The following is a 17,966-nucleotide window of genomic DNA, read 5'->3' on the forward strand; positions in this document are numbered from 1 at the left end:
TAAAGGAACCATTAGGGGAAAGTGATCACAATATGATCAAGTTCAATTTGACATTTCACAGAGAGAAACTAAAGTCAGTTGTGTCCATAATTTTAGTGGAGTAAAGGAAATTACAGGGGCAAGAGAGAAGAATTGACCAGAGTAGATTGGAAGGGGGAACTATTATGGAAGACCAGAGCAGCAATGGATGGAGTTTCTGCAAGAAATGAGGAAGATGTAAAATAAATATATACCTATAAAAGGAAATATTCAAATGGAAAATTGTTACATCTGTGGCTTGACAGGAGAAGTCAAAGCCAACATAGAAACAAAAGAGGATATGCAAGGAAGCAAAAATTAGTGAGAAGATTGGAAAGTTTTTTTGCAGAGGTAACTAAAAACCTCATGAGGGAAAAGATGAAGTATGACAGTAAGTTAGCAAAAAATTTCAAAGAGGATACAAAAAGCTTCTTCAAATATATTGTCACAGTGTTTGTATTATATGTAGATATGTTTTTGGGAGATAAGTTGGGGCAGTTTTTTTTAGTGTAGGTCACATACAAACATTTTAAAACAGATCTTATTTAAAATACTGGAGCTCTGCTCATGCTAGACAGGCCAGCTCCAAGAGCCTTTTCAAAAGCTTTGGAGAGTGCCCAAGAGTTGTCACTAATGGATTGTTGTTTACAAAAAGGCAAGAGATGAAAGAACTCATTGGAGCCGCAGACTGTCTGGAGTGGAACTTGCTGTTCTAAGAGGTTTATGTGGTTTTGCAAGCAGAGAGTAAAACAGGCTTTCTCTCTGAAAGAAAGAGAGAGAGAGAGAGGGAATTCAGTTCTGCAGTTTTACAGTCAGCAGCAGCAGCTGGGACTGGAATAGGACAAGCTGGCAAGTTTGTGGAGAACCCCGTTTAGATGGGTTGTGAGTGCTGAGTTCAGCCTGGTCAAAGACCTTGAGGTTCATGTAAGAGGAGAGGACTGGCTGCCTAATGTTTCACTTGAAGTAAGAGAAACAAAAAGGAACTCTGTAGTGACCTAAAAGAAAGAGGTTATCATCTGGAGAACCCTAAGAGGACAAATTTCTTCAGCAAGACACTGAAGTGGCTGATTAAAAAGTATCAGTTGTGGATGTCCAATGAACAACAAATCTCTCTCTGAAAACCGACAAGAACCTTCCTGAGCAGTAACCATTCATCTTTCTAGCATCAAAGCTTGGTGAACTTCATAAATGTTAAATTCTGTGCACAGAATAAGAATTGCTTGCAACCAGTAAACTTGGAGGAATGAGAAGTGAAATTGGACTGTGAATCAAAGAACTTTTCTAAACTTACACACACACACATTACATGCACTTGTGCTTAGAATTAGAAGGGGTTATGTTAGGTTAGTTAAGTTATTAGTGATAAGATAAAGTTTGATCCTGCTTTCATGTTTTAAGATAATTAAAAGCAACTTTTGTTTAAGTAACCATTTGTCTTGGTGAATATCTATTGCTGCTGAGTTTTGGGGTCCTCTGGGCTCATAACATTTTATAGTAAAGATAAATATATATAACCAATATATTGGGCTTAAGCCCTTCAGCAAGGTATGGAAAAATAGACCTGATCTATTTGATCTAGCTTTAGAATGGCCCTTAGAGATATTCATGAGGATCAAGTGATTGTCAGAAAAAGAGTAAATCATAAGGTTTCTTTGTATGCAAATGACCTATTAGTTTATATTTCAGATCCTGAAAGATCTATACCAACTATGTTATCTGTATTCTCTTATTCAAATGGAAAGACTCTAGACCTCCACAATGTTTCAGTGGTCCTCTCATATTATGTCCTGCTTTAAGTTCAGAAATTGAAATTTGAAGATGCATGGCAACCTTTCATGTCTCATTTTCATTTGATGTAAATATTTTTAATGTGATTAGATGTATTCACTCTTCAAGTCGAGATATTATCTTACCTTAGTTTTTGATACACAGTATGAATCAAAAGATACAAAATGTATGTAACTCTCAGGATAATATGCTCAGATGGTTTTTTTTTTGGATAATTTTCTTTTTTTATTTGGTTAGTTCTCTTTTTTTTTAAATAGAGTAGGTTAGGTGGGGTTTTTATACATATTTATATGCTGAACCATGCTAAACAACAAAATGACTTCGAGGTCTGATATTGGTGTCAGGACATTATCAAATTCTGGTCCACTCTGAATGATGTCCTGAAGACAGTGCTTTTTGAATTTCTGAGTATACCTTTCAGGTTGAGAAATGCTGCACAGACTTTCCAGCAACTTATGGACTCTGGGTTGGGGCCCTGATTTTGTATTTATTGACTTTGACAATATTCTGATCACCAGCTGCTCTCATCAAGAGCATGGTTACATCAACTATGCCAACAAATATTTGGTTATGACAGGACTATCAATCTGGCTAAATGCCAGTTTAGCCTGCCCTCCATTGATTCCCTCAGCCATCGGATCGATGGAGGCATTTCCTAACAAGGTGGAGGCCAAACACATTCAAAGAATTGTAAGAGTTCATCGTTTCGGTAAATTTTTTACCATCGGTTCTTGCCATTGGCAGCCCAAATAATGCGACCCCTTTTCCGATTTCTTTCTAGTCTTTCCCAAAGACATGAACTGGGATGAAGAAATGACAGCTGCTTTTGACAAAGCCAAGGAAGCACTAGCCAACGCGACCCTCAACTCAATGTGCCCACAGCTCTCACAGTTGAAGCATCCAGCATGGCCATTGGAGGCATGCTGGAACAAGAGATCGAGGGCATTGGAAGCCATTGGCCTTTTTCAGCAAGCACTTGCGACCTCTCGAGCAAAAGTACAATGCGTTGAACAGGGAGCTTCTGGCCCTTTACCTGCTCATCCACCATTTCTGGTACTTTCTCGAAAGAAGATATTTCATCGAATCCACAAGCCGCTGACTTTGCCTTTGCTAAGGTTTCGGGCCCATGGTCGGCAAGTCAACAGAGGCATCTCTCCTTTATTTCAGAATATACCACATCCATTTGGCACGTTGCAGGGAAAAAGAATCACGTAGCAGATGTGCTATCCCGCACATCAGTCCATTCATTTCATGCATGGTCTCCGGGTATAGACAATGCAGTTCTTGCAGCAGCACAGAAGGAGGACAATGACATAGCAGCCTACTGTACTGTAGTATCTGGTCTTAAGCTGTAGATCGAGATTCAGACCTTTAACGGCTATAATCCTATGCGACATATCCACAGGAAAACCCTGACCAATTGCACCTGTTGGTTGGAGACGCCAAGTATTTGATCTGATACATGGTCTGATGCACCCTTCCATTCGAACCAACACACAACTAGTAGCAGGAAAATTTGTATGCATGGCATACGGAAAAAAGTTGAACACTGGGCCAGAACTTGTGTACAATGTCTGACCTCTAAAACACAGCGGCATGTAAAAGCACCGCTCCAATTTTTTCCCCTAGTACACAAGCATTTTGACCACATACATATAAACATCGTGGAATCACTGCCACCTTCAAGAGGTACCAGGTAACTTCTCACAATGGTTGATAGGTTTATGAGGTGGCCGGAAGCAGTCCCATTCTCAAACACCTCCACCATTTTGTGCGCAAGAGCATTTATCGCAAGCTGAGTGGCTCATTTTGGGTTACCTGTGGACATAACTTCAGACAGGGTGGCACAATTCATATCAATGTTGTGGGTGGCACTAACCCAGTTACTCAGCATGCAGTTGCATCACAACACAGGGTACCATCCAGAATTCAACGACCTTGTGGAGAGATTCCACTGCTATTTGAAGTCGGCGCTCATGGCATGCCTCAAAGGCCCTGATTGGATGGATGAGTTGCCTTGGGTGATGCTGGGCATTCCTACAGCACCAAAAGAGGATCTGGCTGAGCTGGTGTATGGCGTGTCACTCACTGTTCCAGAGTGTTCGTGCCAATGGCAAGAGGACAGTGTCATGATAATGAATATGTATGAGATGTACCGGAAGTCACGTGGTATGAGAGAGAGATAAGAGCACAAGCAGGAGAACAAAGGAAACTGGAAAATAAAGACACTGAGAAGTTTACCTGATAAAACTTGTGTTTGATGTTTTATTAACTTCACATTTCGGGCCACAAATGTGACATTGGCGACGAGGATGAAAGAAGCTTGAAGAAAATTAAAGACTAAAGAGGATTACAGAGAACTTCAAGGTGATAAGAATTTTCTCTTTCACTCAGTACTTTTGGGGCTGGAATATTTCCTCATGGCTGGGGCAGACGGTGACTTTCTAACACATAGTGGAATTGCTCATTTTGACCCAACGGGTGATGCAAGCACTGTAAGTGTGAAGTGGAAGGCATGGCTGGAAGAATTTGAATCCTACGTCGACAGTCGTGGCCTATTTCTAGATACCGGTACAGTTGAACAAAAAGCGCAGAGAAGGGCGTTACTTCTTTTTACTGCTGGACCCGCAGTTCGGGAAACATTTAAGACACTTTTGAATACTGGAAGAAAGGATGAGTACCGGAAAGCGGTAGATGTATTAAATGCACACTATGTAGTGACACCAAATGCTACATTTCAACGCCATTTGTTTCGGAGAACGAGACAAGAAGATGGCCAGACAATTGCTCAGTACGTGACGAGACTACGCCAGCTAGCTGTTGGATGCAATTACATGCCAGCTGATTTGGACTCAGAAGACGTCTACTGGAAAGAGGGAGTGAGTTGGAACTCACCGATGCTTTAACCATTGCTGCTGCATTAGAGGCTGTTGAAGGGCAATTTCATACCATGACCCTGAAAAACAACTCAAGCCAGCAAATTAAGAGGCTCTCACATCGCCATAACCAGCCAAGATGTACGTCATCACAGGACGTGGAGTGTTATAGATGTGGAAACTGAGGTCACTTTGGAAAAGATCCATATTGCCCGGCCAAAGGCAAAGTTTGCAGAAAGTGTGGAGGTAAGGACCACTTTGCAAAGAAGTGCAAAAGCAAGTCCAATGCAGACCAGAAGAGGAAGAGTACAACTTCCAAACGCAAAGCCTGGGGGAGAGGAAAGTATCCTGGAAAGAAAGACACCATTCGCCAGATAGATGGTGACGATGATGATACCCAGGAGGAACAGAGTTGTTACCAATTTACGTTGAATGAAGTACATCATGAGAAGGTCCCAGTGATCATTGGTGGAGTGACAGTGCAGGTCATTGTAGACTCAGGCAGTGACAGTAATGTGATTGATCGACATTTATGGGAGAAGTTGAAAAGGAAAAAGATCATCTGTACCTCAAAGAAGTGTTCCAAGAAACTGTATCCATACACAGCAACAAAGCCATTGCAGACCATTGGATGTTTTACTGCAACTGTTGAAGCTGGAGATAAGTACACCGAAGCAGAGTTTATGGTCATAGAAGAGAGGGGAGAACCATTGCTGAGTAGAAGCACAGCGCAAGACCTGGCAATACTTCATATTGGAGCTTGTATCAATTCAATTCAGTCATACGAGGATATGAAGCAAGAATTCCCCGCAGTCTTCCAAGGAGTAGGAAAGCTGAAAGGTCAACAATTGAAGCTAGCGGTAGATGAAACGGTCAAACCCAAGGCACACCAATGCGCCGAACTCCGTTTGGACTTCGTGGGAAAGTCGAAGTCAAAATTAAAGAATTGATCGAACAAGACATTATTGAACCGGTGGAACATTCGACACAATGGGTCAGTCCCGTAGTGATTGTGCCCAAACCAAAGGGTGACATAAGACTATGTGTTGACATGAGAATGCCCAATGAAGCTATAATTAGAGAATGACACCCTATACCAACAGTGGAGGAAATACTTCAAGAACTAACTACCAGCAAGGTATTCTCAAAAATTGATCTGAAATGGGGCTATCATCAATTAGAGCTGGATCCAGGTTCCCGAGATGTAACGACATTTGTGACTCACTGTGGATTGTATCGTTACAAGAGACAATCATTTGGAATTAATGCAGCTTCGGAGATCTACCAGTATGAAATCCATCGAGTGATTCAAGGCATTCCTGGAGTTGCCAACATTTCTGACGACATCATAGTCCATGCACCAACGAAGGAAGAGCATGACAAACGGTTGAGGCGTGTACTATCTAGACTACAGGAGCAGGCCTTACCGTGAATGGAAACAAGTGCCAGTTCGGTGTGTCAGAAATGGACTTCATGGGTCACAGACTTACACGGGAAGGACTAAACCCTGCAGAGGCCAAGCTGAAAGCTATTGCAGAGGCACGTGCACCTCAGAACGCAACAGAGGTGAGGAGTTTCCTGGGACTGGTCAATTTTTGTGCAAAGTTCATTCCTAATTTCCCTACAGTGGCAGAACCACTAAGGAAACTAACCAGGAAAGGTGTACCATTTCATTTTGGATCTGAGCAGAAGAAAGCGTTCACAGCGCTGAAGCAAAGCCTGACAGATGCAAAAACTCTTGGATATTACGATCCGGCAGCATCAACCAAAGTCATAGCGGATGCCAGCCCGGTTGGTTTAGGAGCCGTGTTGGTCCAGATGCATGATGGAGGACCAAGAATCATTGCCTATGCCAGCAGATCGTTATCAGATGTGGAAAGAAGATACTCTCAGACAGAGAAAGAAGCACTTGGACTTGTATGGGCCTGTGAGAGGTTCCATGCATATTTATACAGCATTGAATTTGAACTCATCACAGATCATAAGCCATTAGAGGTGATCTATGCACCTAGATCCAAACCATGTGCCAGAATAGAAAGATGGGTACTCAGACTACAACCCTACAAATATAAAGTAATCCACATTGCAGGGAAAACAAACATTGCAGATCCACTGTCAAGATTGGTGAAGGATGGTGATCCACAATCCAAGTCAGAATTGGGAACAGAAACAGAGAGCTTTGTACGCTTCGTAGCTATTCAGGCGACACCGAAAGCTGTGACTACGAAGGAAGTCGAGAGAGAATCCGAACGTGATCCAGAACTCAGGGAAGTAAGAGAATGCATACAGAATGGACAATGGGACAAGTGTACTCACAAGGCTTACATTCCCATTAGAGACGAACTTTGTTGCATCGGACAGTGTGTATTAAGAGGTTGCAGATTGGTGATACCGCAAAGATTGAGACCGAAGATCATATCCTTAGTGCATGAAGGACACCTAGGCATTGTTGGTACCAAGCAAAACCTCAGGACCAAGGTATGGTGGCCAGGTTATGATAAAGGCGCAGAGAAATTCGTTAAAACTTGTCACGGATGTCAAATCACAAGTAGGAGTAATCCGCCAGAACCGATCCGGAGTACGCAACTCCCGACAGGACCATGGATCGACGTAGCTGTTGATTTTCTTGGACCTTTACCGACGGGTGAATCAATTATGGTAGTGATAGATTACTACAGCAGATACTATGAGTACGTGGTGTTGAAGTCCACAACCACTGAAAAAACAATACAAGCGTTAGCAGAGATATTCGCAAGATATGGATTACCTGTTACATTATACTCTGAGAATGGTCCACAATTCATTTCAGAGACATTTGCGGAATACATGAGGACCACAGGTATCCACCATCATAAAGTAACTCCGAAATGGCCGCAAGCCAACGGAGAAGTAGAGAGACAAAATCAATCCATTGAAAAACGATTGAGGATTGCACACGCAGAAGGACAAAATTGGCGAGAAGCATTGCTATCTTATGCGGCTGTCTATCGAGCAATGCCTCATGCAACCACTGGAAAAAGTCCTGCAGAAGCATTTTTTGGGAGAAAAATCCAAACAAAAATGCCAGAAATAAAGGAAATCCGAGACGACCAGGAGATGAGGGACCACGATGCTGATGATGTTCCAGAGGCAGTTACCAGCACTCCTGACTAGAGCGCCAGAAACACCCGAAGCCGTGGCGAGCAGTATTTCCGACGCTGAGAGTGAACAACCGAGAAGCGACGACAATATCGCAGGCAGGCTGAAACGAAACCGCCCAAACGATACGAAGACTTTGTGCCATAGTTTTAATAAGAACTTTGGGACAGTATTTAATGTTATATCATAAAGTGCAGGTATGAGTGCTGTAGGAAGTAAATTTTATGTAGTTGAGTTATAGTATTACCATTAGTTACGATGTTTGTATGTTTCCGAGGGATATTGGTAAGTGAAGGTAAAGTTTATTTCTGATTAAAGGAGGGATGTCATGATAATGAATATGCATGAGATGTACCGGAAGTCACGTGGTATAAGAGAGATAAGAGCACAATCAGGAGAACAAAGGAAACTGGAAAATAAAGACACTGACAAGTTTATCTGATAAAACTTGTGTTTGAGGAGGAGTCACGTGATGGAGTAGTGGCCGGACGGTGAACTCCAGCCCTCTCCAGAAAAGTCGGGAAAAACAAAGGAAAACACAAAGGCACAGAAATAAAAGTTAAAGAAAAGTGAGTATAAAGGTGGAAAGAAGATGGCGACAAAAAAAGAAAAATCGAAAGCAACGGTAAGAAGAGAGGAAGAGAAGACAACGGAGGAAGAAGGAGAAGGCCTTACCTGTTCGAAGAGACCCGCGGTGGAGAGAGAAACCCGCTCCTTCAGGTCGGTAGATAGTGGACTACAAAAATGGCTTGCTGAGCCGAGTAAAAGTGCGCAATCGCGCATGCGTGACTCCTCGCGCATGCGCGATGCGCATGAAAAAAAACACACCGACGGGAGGGGGGACCAGCTGGGGAGTCGATCTCCACAGCCGGCAACGACAGCTGCAGAACACCTGCAGCAAGAAGAGAACACAGAAGACAATGGAAACAAGAAAGAAGAGAAGAAAAGTGCAACAAAGAAACAACAGATGGCCAACCTAGAGGAAGAGGAAGAGGAAGAGTACAGTGAAATAGAAGAAGAAGAGAAAGGCAAGATAAAGGTTGTACTTTCTCTTATTAAAGGATACATGGAGTCATTTAAAGAATGGCAAACACAGGAATTTAATGATTTAAGAAAAAGAATAAACAACACAGAAGAGAAAATGAATAAAATAGATATGACCTTAACAGAAATGGGAAAGAAAATGGACAAGATGGAAGAGCGGGCAGTAGCAGCAGAAATGGAGGTAGAAGACTTAAAAAAGAAATTGGAGGAATCTAATAAAAAAGCGATAGAGACACAAGAACTGTTAGCTCAAAAAATAGATATAATGGAAAATTATAACAGAAGAAATAACATAAAGATAGTGGGCCTTAAGGAAGATGAAGAAGGCAAGAATATGAGGGAGTTTATAAAAGAGTGGATCCCTAAGACCCTAGGATGTCCAGAACTACAGCAAGAAATGGAAATAGGAAGGGCACATAGAGCATTGGCCTCTAAACCACAACCACAACAAAAACCAAGATCTATTTTAGTAAAATTCCTAAGATATACTACAAGAGAAAAGGTACTGGAGAAGACAATGGAAAAAGTAAGAGAGGGCAACAAACCACTGGAGTCTAAAGGGCAAAAAATCTTCATTTATCCAGATATAAGTTTTGAACTCCTAAAGAAGAGAAAGGAGTTCAATACAGCAAAGGCGATTTTATGGAAGAAAGGGTATAAATTTATACTAAAGCATCCAGCGGTATTGAAAATATTTATTCCAGGACAACAAAACAGACTATTCTCGGACCCAGAAGAAGCACGAAAATTTGCAGAACAATTACAAAAGTAGACTGAGGGATGAAGACGGGTAATGAGTGTAAAAATGATCACGATTGATATGTATGTGGGTAAAGAGGTATAAGAGTGAATAGAGACAATGTGCATACGTGAATGTATCTGTGCTTAGAGGAAAATATAGATAGTATAGACAAGAATTAATAAGGGAAGGTAATGGAATAGAGAGAATAAGGAGGGAATTAAAAGAGTGACCTTTGTCACATATGAAAAGTGAAATCTTTTCTGGGGGGGGCTGGGTGGGGGGAAATAGCGGTCACTGCAAAATCAGTTGACGCTTGCGAGTGGATTCGCAAACCCAAATGGAGAGGGGAGATGTGGTTGTCCGACAAGGGATAAAGGACAACTCAGGAGGGGAAGGGGAGATTGGGGATAAAGAAGATATAAATAGGAGAATAAGGAAAATGTTGGATGTTGTAGGAATGTTGTCTTATAAAGAGTTGAAAATAAGAAAACAGAAATGGAAAAGGAGGAAAGGTAATGATGGAAAAACAGAAAGAGAAGATAAACAAAGTATAAAATGGCTACGCTGAACTATATGACTTTAAATATTAATGGAATACATAACCAAATTAAAAGGAAGAAACTACTAAATTTACTGAAAAAGGAAAAAATTGATATAGCATTTGTCCAAGAACTCACTTAACTGAATTGGAGCACAAAAAATTAAAGAGAGATTGGGTAGGACATGTAACAGCAGCATCGTATAATTCAAAAGCAAGAGGAGTGGCTATATTAATTAGCAAAAATGTGCCATTTAAAATAGAAGAGGAAATAATAGATCCAGCAGGGAGATATGTTATGATAAAATGTCAGATATATTCGGAGTTTTGGAATCTACTTAATGTATATTCACCTAACGAAGAAGATCAAAAGTTTATGCAAGATATCTTTTTGAAGGTAGCTAATACGCAAGGGAACATACTAATAGGAGGGGATTTCAACCTGAATTTGGATCCAAATATGGATAAAACGGGGAAAAAAATTAACAGAAAGAACAAAGTAACCAAATTTATAATTAAATCAATGCAAGAAATGAAACTTTTGGATATATGGAGGAAACAAAACCCAAAAGAAAAGGAATACTCATACTACTCGGCTAGACATAAAACATACTCAAGAATAGACCTATTTTTGTTATCAGCTAGTATGCAGGATAGAGTAAGAAAAACAGAATATAAAGCGAGAATACTATCGGACCATTCACCCTTAATATTGACAGTAAAGCTAGAGGACATCCCTCCAAGAATGTATAGATGGAGATTAAACCCCATGCTACTTAAAAGACAGGATTTTAGAGAATTTATTGAAAAACAATTAAAAATGTATTTTGAAGTAAATACGGAATCAGTTGAAGATAAGTTTATACTATGGGATGCAATGAAAGCATTCATTAGAGGGCAAATAATAAGTTATGTAACCAAGATGAAGAAGGACTATAATCAGGAAACAGAGCAGTTGGAAAGGAAAATAGTAAACATAGAAAAAAAATTAGCAATGAAGGAAGATACAACTAAAAGAAGAGAATTGGCAGATAAAAAAATAAAATATGAAACATTACAAACATATAAGGTAGAGAAGAATATAATGAAGACAAAACAGAAATATTATGAACTAGGTGAAAAAACGCACAAAATCCTAGCATGGCAGCTTAAGACAGAACAAGCTAAGAAAATGGTATTGGCATCAAGGAAAAAAGACAAACAAATTACATATAATCCAAAAGAAATTAAGGAAAACTTTAGAGAATTCTATGAACAATTATACCGAACTGAAAACGAAGGGAAAGAAGGGAAAATAGATGAACTACCAAAACCACAAATAGAGGAACAAAATAAATTAACAGAACCATTTGGAACAGTAGAAATACAAGAGATAATTAAAAAATTACCAAATAATAAGACACCAGGAGAGGATGGATTTCCAATAGAATTCTACAAAACATTTAAAGACTTATTAATTCCGCCCCTCCTGGATGTAATCAACCAGATTGATGAAACACAAAGCTTACCAGATTCATGTCAAACAGCAATAATTACAGTAATACTAAAACAAGGGAAAGATCCACTCTCACCAGCGTCATATAGACCAATATCTTTGCTAAACACAGATTATAAGATAATAGCTAAACTATTAGCAAACAGATTAGCAGAACAGGTACCGAAAATGGTAAATTTAGACCAAACTGGATTTATCAAAAAAAGACGCACAACAGACAATATTTGTAAATTTATTAACTTAATTCATGCAGTAGAAGGAAATAAAGCACCGGCAGTAGCAGTTGCTTTAGACGCAGAGAAGGCCTTAGACAGAGTAGAATGGAATTATTTGTTCAAAGTATTGCAAAAATTCAGTTTACCGGAGAAGTATATTAATTGGATTAAAGCATTATATAAGGGACCGTTAGCGAAAGTGACAGTAAATGGACATGTATCAAAGCAATTTAACTTAAGCAGGTCAACGCGGCAGGGATGCCCACTATCACCTTTATTGTTTGCGCTAGCTATAGAACCACTAGCAGAATTGATAAGAATAGATAATAATATAAAAGGAATAAAAATAAAAGACAGGGAATATAAAATCAGTCTATTTGCGGATGATGTTATAGTGTACTTAACAGAACCAGAACTATCAATAAAAGAATTATATAAGAAATTGAAGGAATATGGAGAAGTGTCGGGTTACAAGATAAACGTAAATAAAAGTGAAGCAATGCCTATGAATAATGCGGATTTCTCAAAATTTAAGAAGGAATCTCCATTCAGATGGCAAATGCAGGCAATAAGATACCTAGGTGTACAAATAAGCAAAAATCTAGGCCAATTATATAAACTCAATTATAATCCACTAATGAAAAAATTACAGGACGATTTAGAGCATTGGAAAGATCTACCACTAACACTGATAGGAAGGATAAACTGTATTAAAATGAACATTTTTCCAAGGATCTTATACTTATTTCAGGCATTGCCAATACAACTGACAGAAAAATTCTTCAAAGAGTTAAAGAAAATAATAAGGAAATTTTTATGGAGAGGGGGGAAACTGAGGATAGCACTAGATAAATTAACAGAATGGTATAAACAAGGAGGCTTACAATTGCCAAACTTTAAAATTATTATAGAGCCGCACAATTAAGATACCTATCAGATTTTTATCAAACAAGGGAAAAACCAGACTGGACGAGATTAGAATTAGATAAAATAGGGGAAAAGATACCTGAACACATATTATATAAATAGGATGTAAAATTTGTACAACATAGAACTTCTCCAGTATTACATCATCTCCTCAATATTTGGAAGAAGATTCATGTAGAAAGAAATAAAACAAATTATCAATTACCAAAACTAATATTGACGCAAAATAAGCTACTCCCTTTTACAATAGACAACCTTTCCTTTAGAAAATGGGAAAAAAAAGGGATTAAAAGAATAGAAAATTGTTTTTCAGGAAGTAGATTCTTATCCTTTGAACAAATGAGAGATAAGTACAATATAACTGGAGATACAGCGCTGGCATATTACCAACTGAGATCCTACTTGAAGGATAAATTAGGAAGCAATTTGAGTTTACCAGAGGGAAGTAACCTTGAATATGTGATTACAGATACAATGTTAATCAAAAGATTTATAACAAATATGTATATTAAACTGCAAGAAAAGGAGAATGAGGAAACAAATGGGAACAAGATTTAAATATAAAGATAAAAAAGGAAACATGGGAGAAATTATGTTCTGGAACGATGAGAAATACAATAAATACGAGGCTACGTATGATACAATATAATTGGTTACACAGACTATACATTACACCGCAAAAGTTAAATAAATGGGACCCAACAGTATCTGATAGATGTTTTCGATGTAAAAAAGAAATGGGAACAACAATTCATGCAATCTGGACATGTGAGAGAGTAGAAAAATTTTGGGATCATCTCAATCAGATATTAAATAAAATAACAGAAAACAATATACCAAAGAATCCAGAGATCTTTCTCCTAAGTAACATAAAAAACAAAGAATTTGGAATTGATTTGGAGGATGCACAAAAAAGATTTGTTAAGATAGCCCTAGCCGCAGCAAAAAAATGTATTATGTCAACCTGGAAATTGGAAGATAATTTGAAAATACAACAATGGTATATAGAAATGAATAAATGTATTCCATTAGAAAAAATAACATATAGTTTAAGAAATAATATTGAAATATTCGAACAAATATGGGAGCCTTACATTAAATACAATAGCGGAAACCTACCGGGGACAAACATTACCTAAGTTGATGGAAGGAGAAGGAAAGAAAAGAATGGACTCAGTAGAATTTCTGGTGTATTTTTGTTGAATGACAACATTGTCTGACTGGTTTAATGCAACCTAGATTGTATACCTAAAATGGATGAGGGGGGGGTGGGGGGGTGGCTTGGGAGGAGGGAGGGGGGGGGAGAAAAAGTCACTGTATATGTGTGAAAAAGAAAAAGTGTATATCATGGCTAATGTGATTTATGGTTTTAAAAAATAAAAAATTTAAAAAAATAAAAATAAAAAAAAAAACTTGTGTTTGATGTTTTATTAACTTCACATTTCGGGCCACAAATGTGACAGACAGATTCTCTCCTAATATGGCTGCATGAGAAAGTCACCACATTGGCATCCATTCCTACCTCAAGGCATAGTGCAACCACTTCATATATCCCAAAGGACCTCTAAGTCTGTGAGTTTATATTCATACAACAGGGCATGCATCGTGCCCCTCTTCAGTGCCCATACGAGGGTCTTCTCAGAGTGATTCAACACAACGTACACAGCGCACATGGGAGGCAGGAAAGAGACAATCATGACTGACTGCCTAAAGCCAGCACATGTGTACTTACAGCAACCAGTGATGGTGCATTCCCACCATGGAGAGGTCATCCATCTAAGCAGGCGAATGGGGTACATACAATGGGATCATCAACTCCTAACCGGTTCAGGGTAAGGGGGGGGTCCTCTAGCAGGCTGATCAAAGCTAAACAATGAACTGGCTCATGGATGTCTGAGTCGGCAAGAAAAGGAAACCCTGGAGTACCAGGCTTGCTGTCAATCGTCACAGATTGTCATTTCCGGGCTGAGCATTGTGAAAGCCTTTTGGAGTGAGGGTGCTTTAAAAATGCACATCAGAGTTGAGTAAAGAAGTTGATCTTAATCAACTACAACAACTGGTGAGTTTAGTTTGTCACTAAACGACCATAATACAATATTTTTGATGTCTTTTCTATCTTCACCCAGTGCAGTGGAGGTGGGAATGTGTTAATACTGTTTGAAGTTTCATCTTGATACGTGTGTGTGTGTGTGTGTGTGTGTGTGTGTGTGTGTGTGTGTGTGTGTGTGTGTGTGTGATATTGTATTTTCAGTTTCATTCCCTTTTTTCCATTTATTATAAAAACCAATAAAAGTGATTGAAAAAAGAAAGGAAAAATGACAGAAGCTGTTCGAACAAAAAGCTAGGTTTGGGAGGGACAGGAGGAAATGGGTGAAGAAGGGAGGGAGGGCACAGCAGCAATCAGAGAGAGACAGAATTAAAAACAGGAATAGGGACACCAATTATAAGATTGTCAGTGATATCCATTGTACATTTTATAACCTGCAGACGGCTTTGGTTTCAGGCATTGTTGCGTCCTCCAGGCACCATTGAAGAGAGGTTGGCACCCACTTTTTTTTTCTGAGGTAATACCAAACAATGATACCACAAAGGATTGGATCAATCCTATCAGAGGTAGCATGTGCAGACAGTAGGGCAGTTTCACTTGCTGACCACATTTATTTTCAAAATTAGTTGCTGGTTTGATGACTTGCACCTGTCAAAATTCTTCTCAAAAGAAAAACAAAAGACTGGTAAAATAAGAAAAATGCAGTTGATTCCAATGGAAATTGATAGGGAGCAAACTGCATTTTAATTTGATTACTACTTAATTTTCAGCATCTCAAGTCACTGACACACTTGATCACTATATGAACAAAGCTCTTAAAGGGGCAATAGCACAATTAAACATGGTCAGATAACATCTGATTTTTCAAGAAAATCCTTCAAATCCAAAACTCATTGAATGATTTGACAACAATTATAGGAAATCCTGATGCAAATCTGTACTAGGAATCTTCCGACAGCAATGTAATAATGATTAATCGGTTTGAAGTGACGTTGTTTCAGAGATAAACATGTTTCTGGGAATAGTAAGTGAATCCAGTTATTGGATCTTCTGTGTAGAATTGAGAGAGGAGAAAGTCCATTTTATTCAAAAGATGAAGCCCCAAAGGAGATAGCAATTCATCTCCTATCCATAAATAGCACAACATTTTCTTGCTCAAGAATGGGACACGAACCTTCTGACTCAGAAGCAAATGAGCCACGGTTAACGTTAATATTCGGAGGGCTGTTCATGTTGGTGCAAGCCACCTGATGGATTCAATGATCTTTGCAGGACTGCACATCAATTGCTCCTCTACATCATAGAGATTGGGTGCAGAAATGGAGGATCACTTTTTTGAGCACCTTGGCGCTGTCCGCCGCAATGGTGTGGATCTCCATTTCAATCCTGTATCCCAATCCCTTGCAGACATGTCTGTCCGTCATCATATGCACTGCCAAGCGCTGAGACCTCCCTTAAATTGGAGGAACAACACCTCATCTTCCAACTGGGCACCCTCCAACCAGATGGCATTCGTAACAACCCCTCCCCACCCCACCCTCACTTCTTACCCCGTCGTCTTTCCCCAGCTGTATCTTTCACACAGACAGGATCAATTCCTACCTCTCCCCTTATTTATGTGCAAACTTACAGCACAGCCACAGGCCAGTTCGGCCCATCAGTTCAATTCACACCCAATTAATCTACACACCCCCCCCCCCCCAGTGCATTTCAAACGGTGAAAGGAAAGCAGAGCGCCTGGGGGAAACTCACACAGACAGGGGGAGAACGTACTAACTGCTTACAGGATTTGAACCCTGGTCCCAATTGCTGGTGTTGCACTAAGCGCGACTCCCCCCATAATATCCAATTAACACCTTTTGTTGGTCTGGATTCTTCCTCCCCCCATGAAATCTGAGTTCTCCTTCTGCTTGAAGAAAGGCTCAGGGCCGAAACGTCGGCAATAGATCTTTATCTTCTCTGGGTGCTGAAAGACGCACTGAACCAACCCAACGACGGGCGCTGAACCAACCCAACGACGGGCGCTGAACCAACCCAACGACGGGCGCTGAACCAACCCAACGACGGGCGCTGAACCAACCCAACGACGGGCGCTGAACCAACCCAACGACGGGCGCTGAACCAACCCAACGACGGGCGCTGAACCAACCCAACGACGGGCGCTGAACCAACCCAACGACGGGCGCTGAACCAACCCAACGACGGGCGCTGAACCAACCCAACGACGGGCGCTGAACCAACCCAACGACGGGCGCTGAACCAACCCAACGACGGGCGCTGAACCAACCCAACGACGGGCGCTGAACCAACCCAACGACGGGCGCTGAACCAACCCAACGACGGGCGCTGAACCAACCCAACGACGGGCGCTGAACCAACCCAACGACGGGCGCTGAACCAACCCAACGACGGGCGCTGAACCAACCCAACGACGGGCGCTGAACCAACCCAACGATGGGCACATCTCCCACCCTCCCCCACCCACGGTTTTACCTCCACCAGCGGGTAGGCGATCTCGTTGTACAGCTGCTCAGTGGTGCTCTCGATGTAATAGACGCTATCGAAGGTGAACTGTTTCGGCGGCTCCGCGGGGGCGCCGGGCTTCTGGATAAAGCACAGGCCGCGGGCGCCGTCCATGGCGACCACCACCCTGCAGTTCAGGTCCCCCTCGCGGCTGTTGCTCGGGCGGCAGCGCACCACCACCCTCACCGTCTCCAAGGCCGCCGCCCCCCTTCCCCCGGCGGCCGGCTTCTTGAGTGGCGAGCGCCCCTTTCCCGCAGGTCCTCCATCCCCACCGCACTCCGCCATTCCCACGACCGGCCGGCCGTCCGTTGCCTGGCAACCAGCGCCTCGCCGCGGACTTCGAGCTTCCGCCTACGTCACTCAATTTCCGGTGATGGCCCCTGGCCCTCAAGGGGCTCAGAAATTGAGTGGGGCGTGAATCAAAGAGAATGTTCTTTGCACAGGTAGTAATAGATCTTTACTCCTATCCCGACATGTCTTGGGTTTTTGCTAACAAGACTCGCACCTCCTCAAGACAAACTCAATCTTTTGCAATTCATTGAGTTTTTATTTGCTCTGTATGGCACAATTTGCATTTCTTTACTTGTTTATATGTGTATAGTTTTGTTTTGCTCT

At 41.0% G+C, this 17,966-nt stretch overlaps 1 protein-coding gene across 4 annotated transcripts in view; it reads right to left on the reverse strand.

Moving 5' to 3' along the window:
* The window catches only part of kif17 (kinesin family member 17), a 101,286-nt gene extending 83,613 nt beyond the window's left edge, over positions 1 to 17,673 (reverse strand). For all 4 annotated transcript variants that reach the window (XR_011351844.1, XM_069919062.1, XM_069919064.1 and 1 more), the window contains exon 1: positions 17,322 to 17,673. Coding sequence is in view for 3 of the 4 variants with exons in the window: in XM_069919062.1 (XP_069775163.1) it covers positions 17,322 to 17,636 (315 nt within the window). In the remaining variant the exon portion in view is untranslated. The remainder of the gene's footprint in view (positions 1 to 17,321) is intronic.
* Between the last annotated feature and the right edge of the window lie 293 nt (positions 17,674 to 17,966).

Source organism: Narcine bancroftii, chromosome 2 (genome assembly GCF_036971445.1).
Source record: "Narcine bancroftii isolate sNarBan1 chromosome 2, sNarBan1.hap1, whole genome shotgun sequence".
NCBI classification, from domain to species: domain Eukaryota; kingdom Metazoa; phylum Chordata; class Chondrichthyes; order Torpediniformes; family Narcinidae; genus Narcine; species Narcine bancroftii.